Source organism: Pezoporus occidentalis, unplaced genomic scaffold, assembly GCF_034315485.1.
Source record: "Pezoporus occidentalis ecotype Australia unplaced genomic scaffold, CSIRO_AGI_Poc_V1 ctg38, whole genome shotgun sequence".
In the NCBI taxonomy this organism is placed as follows: domain Eukaryota; kingdom Metazoa; phylum Chordata; class Aves; order Psittaciformes; family Psittacidae; genus Pezoporus; species Pezoporus occidentalis.
In genome coordinates this window covers 610,334-632,933 of record NW_026915702.1, presented here as the reverse complement: position 1 = coordinate 632,933, position 22,600 = coordinate 610,334, and the positions used below count along the sequence as shown (strand labels likewise).

Here is a 22,600-nt window from a genome sequence, read left to right as displayed (position 1 = left end):
AGGCTGCCCTTCGTGCTTTCTGCTTTGGCACAGGAGTGGCCAAAGCAGAGGGAGAAGACTGAAAACCAGGAGATAAAAAAAGAGTTAAAAGTGGGGACATAATCAAATCAGCATGGCCAGAGCCATTCCTAACAGTGGCATCAGGTTACTCCAGGCCATCACTACTCCAGTTACTTATTCATTTAGATTATATTTCAGGACCATGCCTGCAAATACTTTTCAGCTTCTGGAGGCAGCATGGTAGCCCACATTCATTTTGTTCTGCTCCACTCTTGGGCATTCTACAGAAGATATTAACTCTTTCCCCACTGCTTCATAGGAAGTTAGGGGTTATAAAGAAAACAGCCTTGTTTCCCTCGGGAAAGGATACAGGAATCTGTGTTTGGATGCTGTGCTTAGAGCCACATCTCACTAGAAGGAATACACTTTGGAAGAGAAGCTGAAATAACTCCACAGGGAGAAAGCAGAATGGGACTGAGACACTGCAACTGTGCCTCCTGCAATAGGGGGATGTGCTCCTCAGCACAGAGCTGTTCTGCAAACCCATTTTTGCAGGGAATTGCTGAAAGGAGGGATTTGAAAAGGCCAGGTCCTTGTTTCTGAGTGACCTGAAAAGAACAGAAAGAAAAACCCCATTAGGGAGCTGGGGAGAGGCCGGGGCAGGCAGGGACCTGAGCTGCACAGCACTCGCATTAAGGTCAGCTGCTGTTCTTCGGGATTCAGATGATTTAGGTTCCCCTGCCAGCTGGATCCTCTCAAGGCTGATGCTAAGGAACACAAAAGCCTTTTGTCCTTCATGGGGAGACTTTTGAGTACAAGGAGGCTCCTGCCTTTTTCTGTAGGCATTTGAATGCCTTCAATTCAGATATGTGTGGCTGTATTGTGTAGTCCAGGGGAAAAAACCCACACCATTAACATCAGTAGTGGTGCTCCCTGCTTCCTGTGCTCCAGATATTGCTCAGTTCTAGGGGCTTTGCTTCAGATTTTGAACAAATCTTTAGAAATAACCCCATCAGTCTGACAAAGCATCAGCTAATACTGCTCCAAAGCCGCCCATGAGGTCACTGGGGTTTGGAAGGGGCTCTGATACATGAAGTGTTATCAGATAGGTAATGAGGTACCAGGCACTGCTTTTGGTGACCCTTTTCAGTGCATTCCTCTCAGACACATCATGAATCAGGTGGGAATGTTTTGCTGTGCAGGTCATAACCTGCACGGCTGTTGCTGTTGTGGCTTTCTGACTCAGCAGACCTGCATCCTGCATGAGGGCTCTTAGATCTGCTCACTCCCCTCTCAGAAGCTCTTTCCTGCTCACCCTGAGGCAGTCTGTTCAGCCTCAGGCCCCAGCCGCCCTAAGGATGGGCACCAACTACAGACCTACCCTGGGCAGGCCACAAGAATAATCTGTATTCATTCATTCATTCATTCACTCACAGGCTAAAGAAAAGTTCCCCACCCTCAGTGTCAGGTTCTGGGATGAGTTTGCAGGGCCGGGTGCTCTCCTCTATGTTTATCAGCTCGCTGAACTGGATGTGTTGTTAATGAACGCCTGTCATTTTACAGTCACGATTGAAGAGCCGGTGTTGTGCTCTGCTCTGCTGCAGGACTTCCCACACCCCTAACAGCATTTTCTGCTTACAGGAGCTCACAGGAAAGCTGCCACGAGAATACCCCCTGGATCCTGGGGAGGAGCCGCCTATTGTAAGGAGAAGAATAGGAACTGCCTTTAAACTGGATGAGCAGAAGATCCTGCCTAAGGGAGAGGTGAGGCTGTGCCCTTCCCTTCCAGCCCTGTGTCCCCACCTCAGGTCTCTAAGATATCCACCACGCATCACATAGGAAGAATCAGTCCTATAGTCATAGTTACATTAAACGACTGTAGTTGGTCATAGTGCCTTTATATATATATAATCAGATATAAAGCAGGGAAAGCAGTGAGAGTTGGTGGCCTTAGTTCAGGCTGAAAGGTGAAATCCTCAAGGTTCAGCTCTGGCTTTGCTAGAGGTAACAAATAGCCTGGGTGAACAACAGGACCATGACAGTCCAAGAGCTCTGGTGATCAAGTGCAGTGACTCGTGTGAGTAGGGAGCACACCCTTAAGCCATCTGAGCCCTGCCGCTTCCCTGAGTTATTGCAAACAGCCACTTGCTCTCTGCTTCAGCAGCAATCTGAATTCACGTCTCCCCTAAGCAGGGAGAAAAGCATCACTGTTATCCATCTTAGCCCTGCAACAGCAAGATGAAAGCATTTTGGTCCCCAGTCCTTAAACAAAAGAGCCTTCATCCCTACCTATGGGGAACTGGAATTATGTTTTCCCAAGTTTGCCAGGGAGTGTTTGTTCTCTTCCCTTGCTCCCACAACGTGCTGGGTCAGTGCCCTGAACCATGGCTGTGAAAACAGGCCTGCAGCAGCTGTAAGGCGGGACCGGATCCACAGAAAAGCTATTGTCTTCAGAGGCGCATTTGTCTCAAGACACTTGTGTATATTCCAGGCTTGAGTTTCCCTTTTATTTTTGTAAGAGGAGAGACTGGAGCTGTGTGACTGCGTGGTTTAGGGCTCGGCTCAGGCAGGGAATTAACTGTTTGTCGTTTCATTGGCATTTTCCTGCTGCTGGAAAAATAAACAGCTGGAGCTCTTTAGTTGTGTTCTCAATGGAGCCTGGGAGAGGAATTCCAACACTCAGATATTCATGAACCAACACATTTAATTAAGCTTTTCAAAGGGAAAGCACGGCTTAGCCGAGTTATTCCTGAAACCCCTGCAGTCTGCTGGCTGCTCAGTTAGAATCTGATCTCCAGCTTCCCCACATCTTATTGCTACAGGGCAGCTTTTGGGGCCAGCAGGTGAGGAATCTCCTTACTCCAGTGGCAAGGTTAGGTGGGGAGAGCAGGAAGGTAAAGCAGCTTCTCCTCACTGCAGGCACTCTGGCAGCAGCAATCCAAACACGCTGATTCAGCTTTTCTCTGCCTCCCTTTTCATCTGTCAAACTTGAAGACCCTGTTGAAAACCATAAATTTCTCTTCTTGAGGAATGAGCTCTGTTTATTTGGCTGCCATTTTGAGAGCATTTAGAGAGGCCAGCGGTGATTTTCAGGTGCTTTTCAGCAAATGCAAACATTAGAAACTCCATTTAAAACCAAAGGTGAAATACTCCCTCAGGCACATAAATTCAGGACTGATATTACCAACTGTGACAAGGACCTGAAGGGAGGCCCTTCCATCTGAAGGCAGATGATAGCTCTCATTTTCAGAGGCTTTATTTATAGGGGCCTCACTGGAAGAAAATAAACAGCTATGGCCCAGAGGAAAATGAGTATGTTTTTTCTAAGATGTACTGAATGATTTAGAACTGAATCTGTGAAGGTCTGAAATGACAGCTCACATCAAGCTCACCGTACCTTTACTAAGAGCTTTGGCAGAGTAAGACTTGCACAGATGGGTCTTATTGTATTTCTTGGTAATCGCCTCTACCTGGTCCATAATTCCTGGTTCCGGGAAGGATTTTACCAGAAGACAGCAAATCAGGTTTCAGGCCTTAAAACTCCGTGGTGTTAAATTCACTTTTAATAAATTGGCACTAACAGAGCTTAGAAACCCCTCAAAGCAAAAAGGGATCTGTTAAAATGATGAGGGGTGGGTTCAGTGTTCAGTAGAATGAGGGAAATGATCATTATGGGTTTAAGGCAGTGCTGACTCACCACGGCAGCAAAGGGATAAAGCCCAGAATAAAAACTTGAGAGAACAACTTCAGTCTGATCAAATCCCACAGCTCTTGCTGCATACTCTGCTGCTGGACAAAAAGAAAGGGGTTGAATTTGCATAACAGGATCTCCATGAATACACATCCATCAGCACTTGCCATCTGAACTCCCACCATTCACTGACAGTAAAAAAAGCTTGTCCTTTTTTCCCCCTCATTTGCAATGTGCTGTGTTCCCCTTCCTAGCAGACTAACAGCAGAAACTCCATCGAGCTGGGGAAGGAAGCCAAATCCATTGCAGATTAGCAGGGATCTTTGGAGCTCACAGCTTGAAGTCCCCGTGCAAACCAGGACGCTCTGTATTGGTTTCTGCATTGGCATAGATTGGCCTAAATCCCTTGGCTTTGGAGGATAACTAAAAACCAGTAGGTAGCTTCCAGGGTACCCCTGGCTGCACTTAAAAACTCAGCTGAGACACTGCAAGGGCTAATGTTGGGGGAACTAGTCATGTTTGGCACAGAGGAAGCTTGCTGTTACACACTGCTCGCTCTGAAATCACCCTCCTGGCTTGTACCTTGAGGACAGTTTTCTGGTGCAATGAGTTGCAGGAGCTCATACTATCCCCTGGAATTTGACAGCCATAGGCCAGGGAGGAGTTATGCCATCTTTGGCTTCTTTACCCCAAAGAGTTTGGTGAATGCCAAGCAAACCTGTCAAGGAGGTTAAAGCTGTAGTTTCGCATCAGCATGTAGCATTGATTTCAAATGGGACTCAGATTTGGAGACAGGAAACAGGGAGGGGTGGATAAGGAGGCAGGGGTCACCCATAGAGGGATGTAACAGGATGAATGTGTCAGTAGTAGAGCTAGGCCATATTGAACTGCATGAAAATCCAAACAGCACATCAGGGCTAGGGCTGAAGCACACACATTCTTCTTGCATGGGTCATCACTTCCACCAGCTGTGCTCCAGACACTCATGTGAGCAGATGAAGGTGAGGTGGGCATGCTCAGGGAGGCCCTGAGGTGAGGGGAGCAGCATGACTATGGATGCTTTGCTGATGGAGAGCCTTAGTTGGAGGCCATGGCAAGGTTCAGGGAGAGCTTCCCCATAGCTGTGCTGGGAGAGTTTGATGGCAGCCAAAATCCACTTACCTTTCCCCAGGAGGCAGAGCTGGAGCGCCTGGAGAGGGAGTTTGCCATTCAGTCCCAGATCACGGAGGCTGCTCGGCGCCTGGCCAGTGACCCAAACGTCAGCAAGAAGCTGAAGAAGCAGAGGAAGACATCCTACCTGAACGCACTGAAGAAGCTGCAGGAGATCGAGAACGCCATCAATGAGTATCGCATCAAGTCTGGGAAGAAGCCAACCCAGAGAGCCTCCCTGATCATAGATGGTAAGTGGGACAGCACCCACGGCATCACAGAAGGGTCTGTGGAGGGCAGGGAGCAAAATCTTTGCTTTGAGGGACAGATCATAGAATCACAGAATGGTTTGAGTTGGAAAGGACCTTAAGATCATCCAGTTCCAACCCCTTGCCATGGGCAGGGATGCCTCACACTAGACCATGTCACCCAAGGCTCTGTCTAATTCTGTCTTGAATGCTGCAAGGATGGAGCATTTACCACTTCTTTGGGCAACCCATTCCAGTGTCTCACCACCCTCACAGTAAAGAACTTCTTCCTGATATCAAACCTGAACTTCCCCTGATTAAGTTTAAACCCCTTGTACCTATCCCTACAGTCCCTGATGAAGAGTCTCTCTCCAGCACCCATGTAGCCCCCTTCAGACACTGGAAGCTGCTGTGAGGTCTCCACTCAGCCTTCTCTTCTCCAGGATAAACAGCCCCAACCTCCTGTCTTCATACAGGAGGTGCTCCAGCCCCTGATCATCCTCGTGGCCCTCCTCCATCCCTCCTCTTCCTTCTCCTGTCTGGAGGACTCTGCAGGTGCTGTCCTCTCCCATCCTGCATGCTGTGCACTGGGGATGTGCTGGCTCACAGCACAAGGAGCAGTGTCATGCTGCAGAGTACAAGCCTGCCAGGAAAGCAGACTGTGAGCCCTTTGTTCACCTATAACATCACTGTGTTAATGTCTCCTCCAGAGTGGTGCTGTACAAATACAATCAATGTTCACAGATTGGGGTGAGCTGTCTAGCTGAAAGGCATCTGTACAATCAAAGTGTGGCAGTGTCATTGCTGTGTTCAAATGCTTTTTTTTCCTTTCTAATTTTTTCTTTACAATGGAATTCTCAGGGCACTTTATGGATTACTGGGTTGTTGATTGGTTTTTCATGCAATCCATTAACTTGCTGCTGTGGTTCTTTCTCCCTTGCTGATTTTGCCCTTTCCCTTTGACTTGCAGAGCTTTTCTCTGTGCCTCTGTAGCAGGAACTGAGATTAGAGCTGCTGTATTTGTGACCTGGGTACCAAGTTACACCGCAGTCAGGGATAAAAGGCAGCCAGGAGGACACGGGATGGGGGAGGCAGCTCAGTGTGTGCGTGCCAAGGATATGAGAGCTGCTCCTGCTGCTACAGAGGATGCTCAGAAAGCATTTCCCTGAATTACACAAAACTAGTACCTAGTGTGAGCCTTTACTTAGCAACAGGATGATCATTTTAAGAAGGTGGGGATCAAACCCAGAGTCCTTAAGGCCCGAGATACAAATCTTTCCAATGGCACCATGCTATCTTGCATCCTCTGGGGATCTCAGCTCTCCCTTGTGACTCAGTCTTAATCTCCATTAATTGACAAGAGTTAGCAGCTCCCTGAAAGGCAGCCTGCTAGTGAGAGGCCTGGCCTGCAGCTCTGCTCTCGGGGACTGAGAGTGCTGAGTCAGTTGTTCATAGGAATCTTGCCCCTCAGCTATGGGAAGAGGAAGACATGGGTGGCTGCTTAAGGCTCAGACTCAGTGGGCAAAGATCACACTGCAGTTCAGTAGTCACAGTGATTCTCGGGCTTGGGATTGGGCTGGAAGGGACCTTGAAGCTCTTCCAGTTCCAACCCCCTGCCACAGACAGGGACACCTTCCACTAGAGCAGGTTGCTCCAAGCCCTTGTGTCCAACCTGGCCTTGAACACTGCCAGGGATGGGGCAGCCGCAGCTTCTCCGGGCACCCTGTGCCAGCACCTCAGCACCCTCACAGGGAAGAGCATCTGCCTAAGAGCTCATCTCAATCTCCCATCTGACCATCTAATATCCAATATTTCCTAATGTGACCATCTTTATATTTTCTTCCCTTCAGAAGGAAACATTGCCAGTGAAGACAGCTCCCTCTCAGACGCCCTTGTTCTCGAGGATGGTACGTTTCTGCTGTATGTTCTAGAGGGCAGGAAGGAAAAAGGGAGGGATGTGTGAGCTCCTGATTGACACTCGAAAGGAGGAACTGTTCTGTATAACAATCCATGCAAAAATCCCAGTATCAAAAGCCACTTGGCTTCCCCCGACTCCACCTTGTAGCCAGACACCAGGCCTGGAGCAGTGAATATTGCTGCTGAATTGAATCTGAATTCTTTCAGAAGACAGTCCCAGAATCTCCCTTATTTACTCTTAATGTTGCAGTTGGTTTAATGCATCACACTGCACAATCTTGTTGGGCATTCTTTCCCAAAATGGGAATGCCAGCTGGTGCACTACTAACAGCTGGGTCTTCAAGTTGCTCCTGAGCGCACCCAGGGGAAGCAGGGTGAGGAAGCAGGTTCAGGTATTGTGCTGCCATTGCAGGTATCACACAGCCATCACCTCTCTCCCTTCTTCTCTTCACAGAGGACTCTCAGGTCACCAGCACAATCTCCCCTCTCCAGTCCCCACACAAAGGACTCCCTCCCCGGCCCCCCTTGCACAACAGGCCGCCCCCCCCGCAGTCACTGGAAGGCCTCCGCCAGATGCATTACCACCGCAACGACTACGACAAGTCCCCCATCAAACCCAAGATGTGGAGCGAGTCATCCTTGGATGAGCCCTATGAGAAGGTCAAGAAGCGCTCCTCACACAGTCATTCCAGGTGAGCCAGTTAGCTTGAGGCTGCATTCCAGAGATATCCCCTGCTTTCACCAGGGATGGGTGTGAGCCCTGTCAAACTTCCTGAAGCCATCCCATACCAGAAGGAGGTTTTTAGGTGTTTTGGCCAATAAGCATGTCATAAAAATAGGCTGCAAACACAGGAGCTGCTTCATATCTTGATGTTACTGTAGAAACCATTTAGAAAGGAAGGATGGTGGATCTTCTGAGGGCTTTGACAGGGCTTGGCCTTGACCTCTGGCTAATGCAGAAGCACAATGTCTGGGATGCAGCACCAGCTGCCCCAACTCCCGCTCCCCCCCTCAAGATCACAGGCACATGCCTGAGATCTGGAAAGAGGCGTGGGAGCCCTTTTCCCCCATCCCTGCCTGGAAATTGACACAGGGTGTTTGCTCTGCAGCAGTCACAAGCGGTTCCCCAGTACCGGGAGCTGTGCTGAGGCAGGAGGGAGCAGCTCACTGCAGAACAGCCCCATCCGGAGCCTTCCCCACTGGAATTCCCAGTCCAGCATGCCATCGACGCCAGATCTACGGGTACGCAGTCCGCACTACGTCCACTCCACGCGGTAAGTCTTCTCTCACCTTACCTGGAATAAATGTTCTTGGCTTTATCCTTCCCCTAGGATATGTATTAATTCCCAGTTCAGGCAAGGAAATAAACCAGTCCTGTTCGTGTAAAAGGCTCATGTACGGTTGTTGCCAGTAGGGAATCTTTCCCGAACTGAGATCCTGAAATCACATCAGCATGATCCTGCCCCTCATCACTTCCCCAGAAGTAGCCAACCTTTTCTTCCAATGGGACCTTTCATCTCAGGGACTGTTTATAGGTGCTCCAAACCTCACACCACTTTTAGAGCTACTGATAAACTCTGCAGTAAGTTCCTCCATGGATCCCTGAAGAGAACATGTTGTTTCCTGTCTGATACGAACTGTTGTGTAGCGTTAGTTCTCTCTCAAATGCTGGCATGCATGTGAACTTGTGTGGAGAGAGAGCCTGTGTATAGCAATCCACCCAAGGATCCAGGTGGCACTGGAATGAGCCCAAGGCTGACAGAGGAAAGAGCTGAAGTGTGTAAGGGATGTGATTTGATGTGCATGGCCCAATTTGAGTCCAATTTTCATCAGGATTTCCACAGTGTTCAGCTTCGTTGCTGTTTTGCTCTTGTGACAAATCCCATGGACACTGCAGGAAGCAGAGCTGAGCCAAAGCTGTGTTGTTAGGTACCCTGCCCCAAGGGGAAGTGCTACCATCATTCAGCTCAGCATAAATCAAGAGTCATGCCAACACATCAGACTTGGGCAGAGGCAATACAAGGCATTAAGACCCTGGGTCAAGTGTGTTAGAAGCGTTTGGCTGAGAATACCTTTCACAAGTGCAATGTTTGTTTACACTGGAGCCAAGCTGCATAAGAAACAAGCCTGGCACAAGGCTTGAGAAGCAGCCTTGACTGGGTAGGGACCATTTGGGTATTTGAAATAACCATTGCCTGCTCTGTGGCTCATTCATGAGCTGCATGCCCTGGCCTTGGCCATCCATCATGACAGCGTGTGGCTCGTTGGGGAGTGTTCCTGCTCCCTGAACAGATGGCTGAAGCTCTGCAAACAGCTGGGGTGAATAGAGACCACCCAGACTTGGCCATGAATCGAGCCTTGTAAGCTGTGATTTGGGGTAGTTGCCTGAAGGGGCCATCACCCAATAGCAGTCCCACACATGCTACCCATGGCTGGGCCCCAGTAAAACCGAACTGCTCAACAGAGACGACTTTTTCAGTGACCAGGGTAGAAATCACTGCATTCTGGGCTAATGGGCTGTCTGTCTGTCTGTTTGTCTGTCTCACACCAGGTGAATTGTACCTGTGCAGACCATTCAAAGGCTACTTGTGAGGGAATCCCACCTTTGAGGCTAAAGTCTTGGGGTTTGCAGAGCTGGAGTGAGGTGAACCTGGTACACAGGGATGGGGCTGATCCAAACAGCTCTGCCACACCAGCAAAGCTGGGGCTTGAGGTTCCCCGTTTTGCCCTTCAGATTGGGTCTTTCCCAGGGTGGCAAGCCACAGAGGAATTGTGCTGGGCAAGGGCATATCCCATGTGGTGCTGCAGACTGAATGCCACCACCAAAGAGACTGGAGAGGAACAGGAATAGGACCTAATCACTCCAAACCCTGCAGCAGGGAAGCAGCCCCACACAGTGCTGGGCGGGGGGGGGAGAGTCCAGGTTTTCAGTGCCCTCAGTCCATTGCCTGTTAAGCTTGTCTTGTGTGCACAAGGGGATGGGGAGTGCTCTGTCCTGTTGACTTACCAGCCTGGATTTCTTCCCTGCAGGTCAGTAGACATCAGCCCAACCAGACTGCACAGCTTAGCTCAGCACTTTAGACACCGGAGCTCTAGTTTGGAGTCGCAAGGAAAGCTCCTCGGCTCTGAAAACGAGACAGGGAGCCCCGATTTCTACACCCCAAGGACTCGTAGCAGTAATGGCTCTGACCCCATGGACGACTGCTCTTCCTGCACCAGCCATTCCAGCTCTGAGCACTACTACCCCGCTCAGATGAACCCCAACTACTCTACCCTGGCAGAGGATTCCCCATCAAAAGCCAGAGAGCGGCAGAGGCAAAGGCACAAATCGGCAGGCAACTTGGTCTCTTCCAATTCAGGGAGTATGCCCAATCTGGCTGCGAGGAACGGGACAGGACACCACCGTGTGTACCTGCACAGCCAGAGCCAACCCTCCTCCCAGTACAGGATCAAAGAATATCCCCTGTACATTGAGGGCAGCTCCACACCCGTGGTGGTGCGGAGCCTGGAGAACGACCAGGAGGGACACTACAGCGTGAAAGCACAATTCAAAACCTCCAACTCCTACACGGCGGGGGGGATGTTTAAGGAGAACTGGCATGGGGATGAAGTGGACTCTGTCAGGCTCACCCCTTCCCGCTCCCAAATCATAAGGACTCCATCTCTGGGCAGGGAGGGTCACGAGAAAGGCTCGGGTAGGACTGCAGTGTCGGACGAGCTGCGGCTCTGGTACCAGAGGTCCACGGCCTCCCACAAGGAGCACAGCCGCCTCTCGCACACAAGCTCCACCTCCTCGGACAGCAGCTCCCAGTACAGCACATCTTCACAAAGCACCTTTGTGGCGCACAGCCGGGTCACGAGAATGCCTCAGATGTGTAAAGCAACATCAGGTGAGAGCCCAGCCTGGGCAAAGTGGAGGGATACAGGGGAAGTTCAGGTTAGATACAAGGAGGAAGTTCTTTACTGTGAGGGGGGTGAGGCACTGGAATGGGTTGCCCAGAGAAGCTGTGGCTGCCCCATCCGTGGCACTGTTCAAGGCCAGGTTGGACACAGGGGCTTGGAGCAACCTGCTCTAGTGGAAGGTGCCCTGCCTGTGGCAGGGGGGTGGAACTGGATGATTCCAACCCAAGCCATTCTGTGATTCTATGATTCATGCCATATGGGTTCATGCTGGAGAGCAAAGCTAGACCAAAGCACATTATCTGGCCTTCACATGTTGCTCACCAAGCCTGTAGGCATAAGATCGGGGGCAAGCCTTGTCCAACACACTCATCGGGTGGGAATTCTTTCCATGCAAATCATCACTTTGCAATGATGGGCTCAAAAGACACTGAGGGACCAAAGCCCTGTTGTTATCAAGTCTTTCCTCAGCGTGCAGCTGGGTTTTGGATGACGGCACTAGCAGCCAAACATGGAGAAACCATGAGTGGGGAGTCTTTTAGTAACCACAGTGAGGAGAGCGATGCAGCAAGTGAGGGCTCAGCACAGACCAGGAGAATGCATGTCCTTGGTGAAATACCAAAAGCATGAGGAAGGTAAAGTGGGGAGCATTCCAGCCCCTCCACCCCCAGTGAAAATGCTTGAGCAATGACATCTCTGTGCACTGCTGGGACTTGGCTTTCCCTTGCAGCTCCAGCAGCTCTGCTGATAGCATCCTGCAATTCAGAGCACTTTAACTTGTGCAGTGTTGTGTCCATCGGGCAGGTACAGAGCTCTGCAGAGCTCTGTGCTGTTAATATTAAATGGTGAGAAAACAGCCAAATTCATTAAGCTGAGGAGGCCACTGTGTGCTATGAAACAGCCCAAGGTTAAATATTTACTGGTCATCAGTCACTGCTGGACAAGCCAGTTTGGACACATCAAGGACTTGCTAAAACCCCGAATCCAGCCCCATGTGTGCACTCAGAGAGGAGGTTTGACGCCAGGTTCCTCATGGGCCTGAGAAGAGGCTGATTTATGGGTGATGCCAACACTTGTAGGAGGCTCAGATGTGGACCAAGACACAGCTGCTGTAACCATCTTGTGTCTCCATATGAAAATCTGTGTTCCCCCCCTTTGATGAATGGGCATTTCTCTTCCACCCAGCAGCAGAAAATGCCTGAACATAGGAAAGCTTTGCCTTGCTTAGCTTTGGAAACCATATCAGTTCAAGGAGGTAATGTAGGGGGGTTTAGGGGGGAGCATGTAAAAGCTGCTGTCAAGCAGCCCATTCCCCCACCCAGCTGGGTCTTTAAATCTAAATGTGATACCTGGGCAGCACAGTGGTGAATGTGCTCAGTAACCACAGCTTGTGGTGACCAGCTGGCAGGTAGATTGCATTCAGTGTCCAGTTAGAGCTACGGGAGGATACTGACTTCCAGGGCTGTCAGCTCCAAGGAGCAATTAGAGTTTGGTTTTCTCTTTGAGTGTCGTTTGGTAGCAGGTGAAGAATTTAACAGCACACAAAAGGCTGCCAGGTAGAAACAGCCATAATTTCAGCTGATGAGCCCTAGCCAGTAAGTCTACTGGACTGCAGACTGTCCTTCAGCAAGTCATGGTTCTAGGCATATATTAAATTTGGAAGGTCAACACTGTATGGATTTGAGGAGGAATAAAGATTGGTCAGGTGGATTCCTCCAAGAACCACTGCCAATGGCACATTTTTAGTCCAGCTTGTTTCCATCTTTGTTGAAGATGAACCTTCCTCTGGTCCATAGCAGTAGCGTCAGCAAAACCCAGCTTCAGTTTTCTATGCACAGTGAAAGGCAGTTGTAGCTTTTGCAGTCTTCAGAGCTGTCGCCCTCCTTTGCAGATGAAGCAGTGTCCTTGTCCATCCTGTCACCACTGCCAGCCCTGGCTCCCAGGGACACAGAGCATCTCCCACCACCAAGGGAAGCAGGACAGGCTGGGCTCCTCCATCTCCCATGGAGATGTGCAGCAAAACCCATTAGCTTTCATGCTGGGACAAACATGATGCTTCCCAGGCTGGCTCAGGAGAGTCTGGGTGGTTGCACGCAGGCTGAAACAAAGCATTCCTGCAGAGCTGAGGCTGGATCCAGCCATGACCCACAGCAGTGTCAGCAGTAGGCTGGCTGCTCCTGTGCCACGTTCGGGATGAGGTCTGACTCCCAGGCGGTGTTTGCTCACAGCCAGACATGTTTGAAATGCTGGTCTGACCACCCTGACCCTCACGCCCTCACCTCACTGGTTCTTTGCCTGCTCCCTTGGGTTGTTTTCCAGCTGCCTTACCTCACAGCCAGAGGAGTTCGACACCGTCGAGTGAGCTAGCAGCCACGCCGCCGGGCAGCCCGCACCATATCCTCGCGTGGCAGACCGGGTGAGTGTCCGTGCCATCGGGTTAAACAACTCACCTCACTCAGTGCCACACTAGCACAGGGACAGCACACACATGGGGAGCATCTTCCAGGTCCTCCATAGCCTGCACATCTGCACAGAGCATTCCCAATTCCCATCCAGAGTGGTGGAGCTGTAGTTCAGGCTGACCAAGACACAACCATGCCACCCACACCAGCAGCACTGCTCCAAGCAGTGCCAGATCCACAGGGAAAGAAGCCTTGCAGGTTCTTCCTGCTTGGGCAGTCTCCTTCCTCCAGTCTTCCTGTGTTGAAATAGCTGATCTTTCCTGTAGCAACTATCCCACTGGCTGTGCAGACCAGGAGGATCTTTGTTGGAAAGGCAGGGTTTGGTGCCTGCCATACTTGTGTCTAGTTTTTCTGCTAGGTTTTCCTGGCAGTGCATCTTAATGACTATAAAGTGCACCTTTTTTCAGCTACCACTAACTTACCATGAGTGAGTTATTCTATGCAGGTAGCCATTACTCACGTAAACACAGTAATTGGGTTCTTTGGCACCTCTTTGTGAGGCAGGGAGTTCCAGGTGTAAGCAAAGAGCATTCTGTAAGCACCCATGGGTATTCTGCAGTAAGCTCCAGTAATTCTGGCCTGCCACATGAAATAAAGATCATTTCCAGACCCCCTCTAATTCAGCACATCCCAAATTTTTGCATCTAAATGGAGTTTGGTGAGATCAGCTATAAAGTTTCAGACTACAGCCTCAAAATACCACGTCCTTGAGCAGGAAACCAGGTACGATTCCCTGAGCTGTTACCGGTCCCAGTTCACACTGCAAACATTTCACTGTGCAGCCACTGGAAAATCTCATACTCCTTAATTTCTTCTGGGCACCTGTGACCGAGTTTGAACTCTGGTTTCACTCCAGCTCTGCTTGTGACTGCGCTGTAAAATGGAGATGAGGAGCACCATAACCACAACCCCCTTAGGCCTACCTTAGATTTTGATATCCAGCCTCACATGAGCTTTGCATGGGCTTCCAGCTTTAGAAAAGGAGGATTTTCCTGGTCCCATTTCACAAAAGGCCAAGGGATCACAAGACAGGCAAACGGCAGTTATCTTCACTGCACACTAAAGTTTCCACTAGGAAGGGTTTGAGTCTAGACTCAGATTTCAGTCTCCATCCCAATCCTAACTCCTCTAAATATGTACATGATGCTCAGCAGTAAACCTGGTGAGCAGCCAGCTGAGAAATCTGTTTGGAAAAATCCCAACTCCCATTTTTCCTCTCAAGAAAACTCCTGCACCCTGTCTCCCATAGCAAAAATGCATCAAGCCAAATTCCCAGCTGGTGAAAGTGAAGTTATCTTAGATTTATAGCATTGCACCAACAACCAGTGCAAACAGAGCTGGAGACAAATCAGCGCTTCGTGCCTGAGCATAATACCCTAGTTACGAATTCAGGTCCAGGTTGCTGTCAGATGAACAACACAAAGTGCAGGAGCTGGCTGTGCCCTCCCAGCATGACCCAGACAGATTGACACTTCTCCCCAACATGCTTTTGTGTCACTAACTCTTTCTAAAGATGAGTCATTGACTTGTTTCCCCACTGGATTAATAAGCTCGTAACAATGTCTGTGTCACTTCTTCTCTTTAACATTTCCTCTCTCCTCTTTCCTTCCTTTTTTGCTCTCCTTTGTTCAGAGAAGCAACAGACAACTCACCCACTATGGATGAGTCTCAGTCTCCAACCCACCAAAGTACTGATGAATAGAGGTATAGTAAGGGGCCGTTTTGTTCTTTCATCCTCCTGCCTTACAGTCCGTGAACACAGTGTGAATAACCAGCATCCCGCTGTCCCAGAGGAGCAGCCCTTGTGGTTATGTCCCTCCTTGTTTGGCAACAAGGCTTCCTTCAGCCCTGGGAAGAACAACTTGAAAGCATCTCCATGCCCTCTCTGTGCCTTTTCAGCAAATTTGTGGCTGTGGTGCTCTTTGAAAGAGGACTTTGGGCCAGTCTGCTCTGCCCTTGTGCGGAGGTGAATGGGCAGAGAGCAGGCGACAGTGACAATTTGTGGCTGGGGACATTCAAAGCAGCATGGGCAAAGTGCTATGGAGAGAGTGTGGAAACTCAGGGGACCTGGACTGAGCTCCCTGCAGTGCTGCAGCCATGGCACCGAGCACCCCATTCTCCTCCTTCCCTCGGACAGAGCAGAGCTGTGAAGCAGAGCCTAGGAGCAGCAGCGTAGTTTCATGGAACAAGGAGTGATCCTGGCCCTGTTCCTGTGGGAAAACAAGGGAGGGCAAAGGGAACAAAAAGCTCCTCAGAGTATTTCTAGTTTAATTAAACTGCATGGCTGTCTGACACCCTGATTTGAATCTACAACCATTCACAGCTGGCATGTGTCACCTATTTCAAGCCCAGCTTTCAAGAGATAACCCATAAACCTCCCTACTCCAGCACAGAGCTGGGAAACAAAGGGCTCTTTAACATGCAGATGGTGATGTCCTTGCTCAGGTTCCTCCAAAACAAGGTCCCAGGAAAGCAGGTGGAAAACAGGGGAGAGGAAGCAGGAACTGTGGGGATCAGTCCCTGCGAGTCCAGGGAGCTGAGGGGTGAGAATCCCACAGTAAAGGCAATATGCATCTCTCACTGTTGGCCTCAAAACAATCTCTAGTTCGGAAGCTGGTTCAAAACATATGAGGGGCCACATCAATTCTGACTCTTATTATGCAGATACAGCACAGAAAATTCTCATCAACTACCTCACCTGCTGAGTACAGGCAAACAAAAAGCCATGCAGGGAAGAAAGCAATAGCTTGTCAATCAGTCAGACAAGTCCTAAGAGCAGTGATCTTGGCCATGGACAGTATTACCCAGTGGGAACAGGGAAGGACAAGGGTGGTGGTGCTTTCCTGTAGCTCTTCTGCTCTAGGCAAGGGCTTGTGCATCACCTGGCAATGCCACAGTTAGGTGGCTTTCCAGGGATGAGCTAGAAAGTGATTCATGCCAGGTCCAATGTGGAAAGGATGGTGTTATGTTGTAGGCAGTGGGTTGGAACTGGATGAGCTTTAACGTCCCTTCTAACCCAAACCATTCTATGATGATTCTGGCAGGGTTGGCCACAGGTGCTTGCAGCAGACACTGCTTTCTTGTAGTGCATCCCACCAGCAGTGGGCTGAAAGCAACAGCAGCTCTGCCTGTTGCCATTCCAACCCCCAAAACTCAGGGCATCCTGGTCACAGAGAGGCTGCTGGAGCTCAGCTTCCTCCTGCCTCCTCACACCAGGCACTTTGTGGGGTGAACAGGGCTGCCAGGCAAGAGCAAACTGCGGCAAAGCAGGTCTTGCATGCTGAGTGCACCCCAAATATCAGCTCTGAGGGTACGTGCAGAGCACAGTGGGGTCTGTGAATATCCTCTGTTCCCTTCCACATGTAATACAATGTTTAGTGCCCCGGTTGAAGTTTCCAGGAGCCCTTGTTGTCCTAACGAAATTTCCTTTCTCCTGCAGGAGCTACAACGACAGTTGTTTCCTGGATTCTCCCCTCTATCCAGAATTAGCAGATGTCCAGTGGTATGGGCAGGAAAAAGCCAAGCCTGGGACTCTAGTGTGAACCCCTGACCTCAAGTTAACCACATCAATGCCATTCTGAGATCACCTCACTGCCTCTCATTTGCCTTACCCAGATGCACTGTCACCCAGCACCAGCTTCCACTCCAAGCACTTTCCTCATGATGCAATTCAAGGCCACATCCACACCACACTGGCCCGGAGACATCCACCACAGCAGCACCCCGCTGCCAGAGCAGCACATGTGATGAGCAGCCATCCTAACAGGCACTCAGCAATCTACTGCTTTGCCTTTGGAATGATGGAAGCCTTTCAAGGCTTACATCAAATTGTATTGCTCTGCGGCATGTAACAGCAGTAAGATTTCCATGACCTGTGATCTGAAGCATTAATTTAAAGGGGGGATAAAATGGGATAAATGCTGAGAAATGGATGTAACAGTCCTGAAAGCATGTCTGTTATGAAAGAGCAAAACCATGTCACTTCATAGATGTGTCAGTCTCACAGTCAGATCTGCACTGCCAAAGATCACCACGCCAACAGCAGGATGAGCTCACTCAGCAGGTTCCAGCTACAAGAACATCTGTTTTAACTCGGTACAGACACAACCACCTCCTGTCAAACAGCATTTCCTTCATCGCTTTGAGCCCACCTACGTGCAAAATAACCCAGTGTGCTGAAGACCTGCTGGAGGTCTGGACTGGTATCACAGCATCACTGTCCACAAGCTACTTTTAAACTGGACAAACAAGGTTTACAGAGCCATTATCTAAAGCAGAGGCAAGTACTGGGGCTGGCACCGGTTGCACACCACTACATGGAGAAGTTGGGTTGTGCTGGTTGGGTTTTAATACTCTGATAAATATAAAAATTGCCAAAAAAACCCTTTCTGCAAACAGATACAGCCAATAAATTCTAATCAATACCTGCACAAAGCATGAAGGTGAAATCAAAGGGAGAGCACACAGCAATCAAACCAACACCTGAAGCCGCATTAACGCATCTGCTCCACTCCTCTCCCCTTCCTAAGCACCAGTGTAGCAAAGGGCTCGTCACCAGTGTGTTGCCGGGTGGGAGAACCGGTCCGTCAGGAAGAGCTCAACACCCAGCAGCAGAGGCAGATCCTCCCAGTGCAAGCGACCACAAGAAAGAGAAGCAACTCAATGGGGTGTTGGACATGAGCGAGAGCTGCCTGCTGATACCAAAAGGAATCATCATGGAAGGAGCTGCAAGTTTACACGTACTTTTGAGCAATGCTTTATACACGTTCAAGCCATGGAACTTTCAAAGGCCTCAAAGACACTTTTGTAACAAACAAGTGCACAATCTGGGTGGATGTTGAAGCTGGCACGTCTAGGCTTCACCGCGGTGCTATGCTGTTTTTATTGCCACTAGATGGGGGGAGGCTCCTGGCTTTCCCCCCGTTTGTGCGATGATTTCCTATGGGAAAGGCATTAAAAGAAACGTCTGGAGGGGGGTAACTTTGGTGAAAAGCAGAAACTGAAGTTAGCTTTAGTTTAAGGAAAAGAAGAATTAAAGTGTGAGTGTGTGTGTGTGTGTTCCAAGAATAACAACAGCGTCTACCAGACAAAGTAAGGCGACAATGAAACACCTCAACTTGGGGGGCTGCCACACCTTTTGGTATTAAGATTGCTGGAAAACTGCATTCCAGTCTTGAAAAGAGAATGGGTTCTGCATAATTAGGCTTGGAAAGATGACGGGGTTTCTATACATTAACACAAGCAGCTCACACAACAGCACGTACCAGGAATGATCGGTGCTGTTCTCTTGTGCCAGGCAGGCAGAAGGGCTGGTGTTTGTCTAGGGAAATCCACAGCAGAGCCAGGAAGGGAACTCTCGTGTCCATACATCATTATTATTCCTCTGGAAAAACAAAACAGAACAGTTTTTACCCTGGCAAGGGGTTTTAAAGGTGGCCATGTGAGCCTCGAGCTTCTGGACCTCCAGGAAGCATTGAACCCCCTATGACAGTAGTTGGAGCCTCACAACCCATCCGTGGAAAGACAGCAGTGAGGTTGCACCCATTACCTGGATGTGCAAAATCCAGTTCCACCATCTCTTTGTGCTTTGGGGTCTTTAACATGGGAATTATCTGAAGCTCCTAATTGGATTTTTAGCTACAAGATAGCACTGATTAGTGTCATTTCCTGGTAAGACTGAGGAGCTAAAGTGAAAGGATTAACTAAGGACCAAATTAAGCAGCAGCAAGTAATTCAGCCCATGGATTTTTAGGGGCTCTGAGCAACTGTCTGTTTTCTTTTTAATTCCCCTGTAAGTGGCTTTGGGGTTGGTTGGTTTCTGTTTTCTCTGTGTACCTTCTCTTAATTAAAAAGAATTCAACAACAGCGGCGCTATGATGCCTCTGGGCACTACAGGAAGAACTGTTAATTCCTCCAAGACCAGCTCTGCAGTTTTGCAGCACAGGTGAAAAGGTGGCAGCCCTGAACTTAGGTGTAAACAGGAATCCAGTGCTTGGCCTGAATTGCAAAGGGGCTCAAGTAGAGAAAAAAGCTTTCTAGAAACGGATTGAGTTTTGCTTTGTGTTCTGCTTTTCTGTTCCACAGTCGAGGCACACGTGAGCAGCCAGTCTGGTAGTAAAGACAGATTAAAGTAAAACAGGTTTTACTGTTTAGCTCAATTCAATTAAAACACAAATGTACATAAAATGTTAATCAGATGAGATTAACATATTTAAGTATAACGCGGAGGGGTATATACATAGCTATTATAGACAAGCACTTGACTACCAACTTAACCCCTCCTGTCCTTTTTTGTTTTCCAAGGCTCCATCCGACATAAAGCCACAATCGCGTTCCGAGTCTACGTGTCTGATGCTCAGCCGGGAGCTAATCCCGCACTGGGCCGTGCTGGAGGGAGGCAGGGTTTATTTTGCCATCATCCTATATGCAGTCGAGTGTTGAAGATGTTGAAACAGTCCCATTTGTTTTCACTCTGTATTAGTTTTAGTTTCAGGCATAGCCGATACCCATTCAGGTGCTATCAGATGACCAGTTACTGCTTAGTTAACTAGATGTAAAGTTTTACATATATATTAATGTCAATAGTTTTATTACGAGTTGTGTAAAATGGACTCTCTAGTTTAAAAAAAAATAAAAAAGAAGGAAAAATAAGGAAAAAAAACATTAGGTCTCTCCTAAAATTGACTTTAGAGCATGGAAAATGATTTGACTGGATTCTGTTCAACTGTAATCAAGGCAAAAAGATATGGATGTTGTAGAAAAAGTTGCAGAATTAAAACAGATCTGCTTTTAATTTATTCTTTTTGTATTAAGAATTTGTATAGTTACCTTTACATTTTGCAGAACGGTGTTGTCAACACTTCCTTATTAAAGCATTTTCAAAATGAAACCTTGCAGTGCGCTTATTCCGGAGGGCACAGCGCCTTGGGCACTCCTTATACCACCACCTCTGCCAGACCTTGCTCCAGATGTGCACACAGCTGGCCAGGGCTTCCATGGCACCTGCTCCTTTGCTGCTGGTTGCAGGAAACACTGGGCATTAGGATGCTGGAAAGGGGCTCTTCATCAGGGACTGTAGTGATAGGACAAGGGGTGATGGGTTCAAACTGAAACAGGGGAAGTTTAGATTGGATATAAGGAAGAAGTTCTTTACTGTGAGGGTGGTGAGGCACTGGGATGGGTTGCCCAAGGAAGCTGTGAATGCTCCATCCCTGGCAGTGTTCAAGGCCAGGTTGGACAGAGCCTCAGGTGACATGGTTTAGTGTGAGGTGTCCCTGCCCATGGCAGGGGGGTTGGAAGTGGATGAGCTTAAGGTCCTTTCCAACCCAAACCATTCTGTGATTCACCTCAAAAAGCCTGTCCTTTAGAGATCCCCTGGGATTCAGTGGATCTGTGGTCACTCCACCACGTGTCCTCGATTGTTGGTCTTAGGAGACCTTGAGCTGTGAGAAACTGCGTGACTGATGTCCCACCACAGTACAAAACAAACATAACAGTTAATTAATATTAATACTAGTTAACGTTTACTTCCAACACACATCATTTGGAACAACTACGCTCACTTTTAGGAACTGAATGTTCAGGAGCTACATGGCTGCTTGTGGCAACACAAAGGTCCACAGGAGAGGCTTGAGCACCAGCACACTCACCCCTGGTGCTCCAAGGAACCACCAGCTCTTTGGGGTAAATTCCTAAAGAACCCCCATGCTCCTGGTTTACTCTCTGCTGAGGAGGCAGAAGCACAGAGAACCCATCCCAGCAGACAGGGCTGGAGCTCAGGAGGTGTTCTACCTGCACCCTGCCCTAGGCAGCATTAGATTGACACTTGCTATCCTGTTTCTCCCTCTGCAGGCAGTGGTGACCAAGCAGTGCCCAGCACCCCTCCATTCAGTTCCAAACAGCCACACACTTTCCACATGGGACCAGTCTGTGCTTCCCAGTGCCCAGCGCAGTCACTTCCTATTCTTTCCATTTATCCCCACTGCCCAGCAGCTCTGTTCCACCCCAGCATCTCTCAGACAATCCCGACATGCACATAGGGAGCCACCAATGGCACCAATGAAGAGCCAGGAGCCCACCCTGACCACCACCAGCATCACTGCACAGGGGCCAGTCATGTGCAGTAAATCCCCCAAAGGGTTTGGGAAGGGACAAAATGACCATGATGGGATTTTACAGACTTTTCCCTAACTCCTGGGTTTTGTCTCCAGTTTACTGCCAGTGGCTCCAATACTGCTGCAGTATCTACAGCCCATCAGGAGCAGCTTTACCTACAGCCTGCTCCGGATTCCATACCAGCAATGAGCCTCTGGAAGGGCACCATGCCGTGTGCTCACCCCTGGGCCCGGGAGTCAGGGCTCTCTCCTGCCCCTGGGGAACAGACATTCACATCTCAAACAGGTTTGTTCCTTGGGCAAGAACGGGAGCTGTAATGGAGTAATGGGTTAAAACTGAAACAGGGGAAGTTTAGATTGGATGTAAGAAGGAAATTCTTTACTGTGGGTGGAGAGGCACTGGAATGGGTTGCCCAAGAAGTTGTGAATGCCCCATCCCTGGCAGTGTTTAAGGCCAGGCTAGACAGGGCTTGGAGCAAACTGGTCTAGCGAAAGGTGTCCCTGCCTGTGGCAGGGGGTTGGAACTGGATGATCTTGAGATCCTTTCCAACCCAAATCACTCTATGGTTCTATGATTATATGCCAGTTGACAGGAGAGGAACCCAGACCCTCAATCAAAATGAACTGCTCCCACACAGGCCTACCCAAAAAGCCTTTCCTGCAGCAGCGACAAAGAGCAAAAGAGCAAATAAGGTATTGAAGGCATTCAACTACCACTGGGCACAGCAATACCAATACAAGGGAGATAACCTGTACTTGGAGAGCACCTTCCACCACCAGGCTGGGGAAGGGGTCAGGGCCTTCAACGAACAATGAGGGACACTAAAGTCCCCAAACCCCTCCAGACACTGGCAAATGCATGACTTCATCCTGAGGCTTCAACTCTTGTATCCAGCAGAGTTATTTCCTCCTAATGCCAGGATTATCAGAAATGAACATCTGGAGAAGCCCAGAGGGAGAAGTCCAAACGGCTGAACCGAAACATCCCCTCCCCACAAAGCCCTTCCAGCATGTGACAGCAGCTCCACACCCGCTTGTCCCCACACTGGGCCCGGCTGGGCTTGGGGTTGGTTTTGGCTATTTGCTCAGGCTCTGGTAGCTGTAATTTGGGGCCATCCA

General features: G+C 49.3%; 1 protein-coding gene and 1 long non-coding RNA gene across 7 annotated transcripts in view; one reads left to right on the top strand and one right to left on the bottom strand.

Moving 5' to 3' along the window:
* FRMD4A (FERM domain containing 4A) overlaps positions 1 to 16,972 on the top strand; it is a 380,907-nt gene extending 363,935 nt beyond the window's left edge. For 5 of the 6 annotated variants that reach the window (XM_062631904.1, XM_062631905.1, XM_062631903.1 and 2 more), the window contains 8 exons: positions 1,642 to 1,764; positions 4,863 to 5,091; positions 6,939 to 6,995; positions 7,460 to 7,697; positions 8,115 to 8,279; positions 10,036 to 10,895; positions 13,225 to 13,321; positions 16,807 to 16,972. In XM_062631904.1, the coding sequence (XP_062487888.1) occupies positions 1,642 to 1,764; positions 4,863 to 5,091; positions 6,939 to 6,995; positions 7,460 to 7,697; positions 8,115 to 8,279; positions 10,036 to 10,895; positions 13,225 to 13,321; positions 16,807 to 16,909 (1,872 nt within the window). In that variant the 3' untranslated portion in view covers positions 16,910 to 16,972. Of the gene's footprint in view, positions 1 to 1,641; positions 1,765 to 4,862; positions 5,092 to 6,938; positions 6,996 to 7,459; positions 7,698 to 8,114; positions 8,280 to 10,035; positions 10,896 to 13,224; positions 13,322 to 14,999; positions 15,072 to 16,806 lie in introns of all 6 variants that reach the window. The other variant, XM_062631901.1, reaches the window with a different exon arrangement.
* Positions 16,973 to 19,492: 2,520 nt separating this feature from the next.
* Positions 19,493 to 21,862, bottom strand: LOC134170525 (uncharacterized). The gene is made up of 2 exons (XR_009967289.1): positions 20,714 to 21,862; positions 19,493 to 20,380 (listed from the first exon to the last, which is right to left on the bottom strand). It is a non-coding gene; the product is annotated as an uncharacterized LOC134170525 (long non-coding RNA).
* Positions 21,863 to 22,600: the final 738 nt, after the last annotated feature.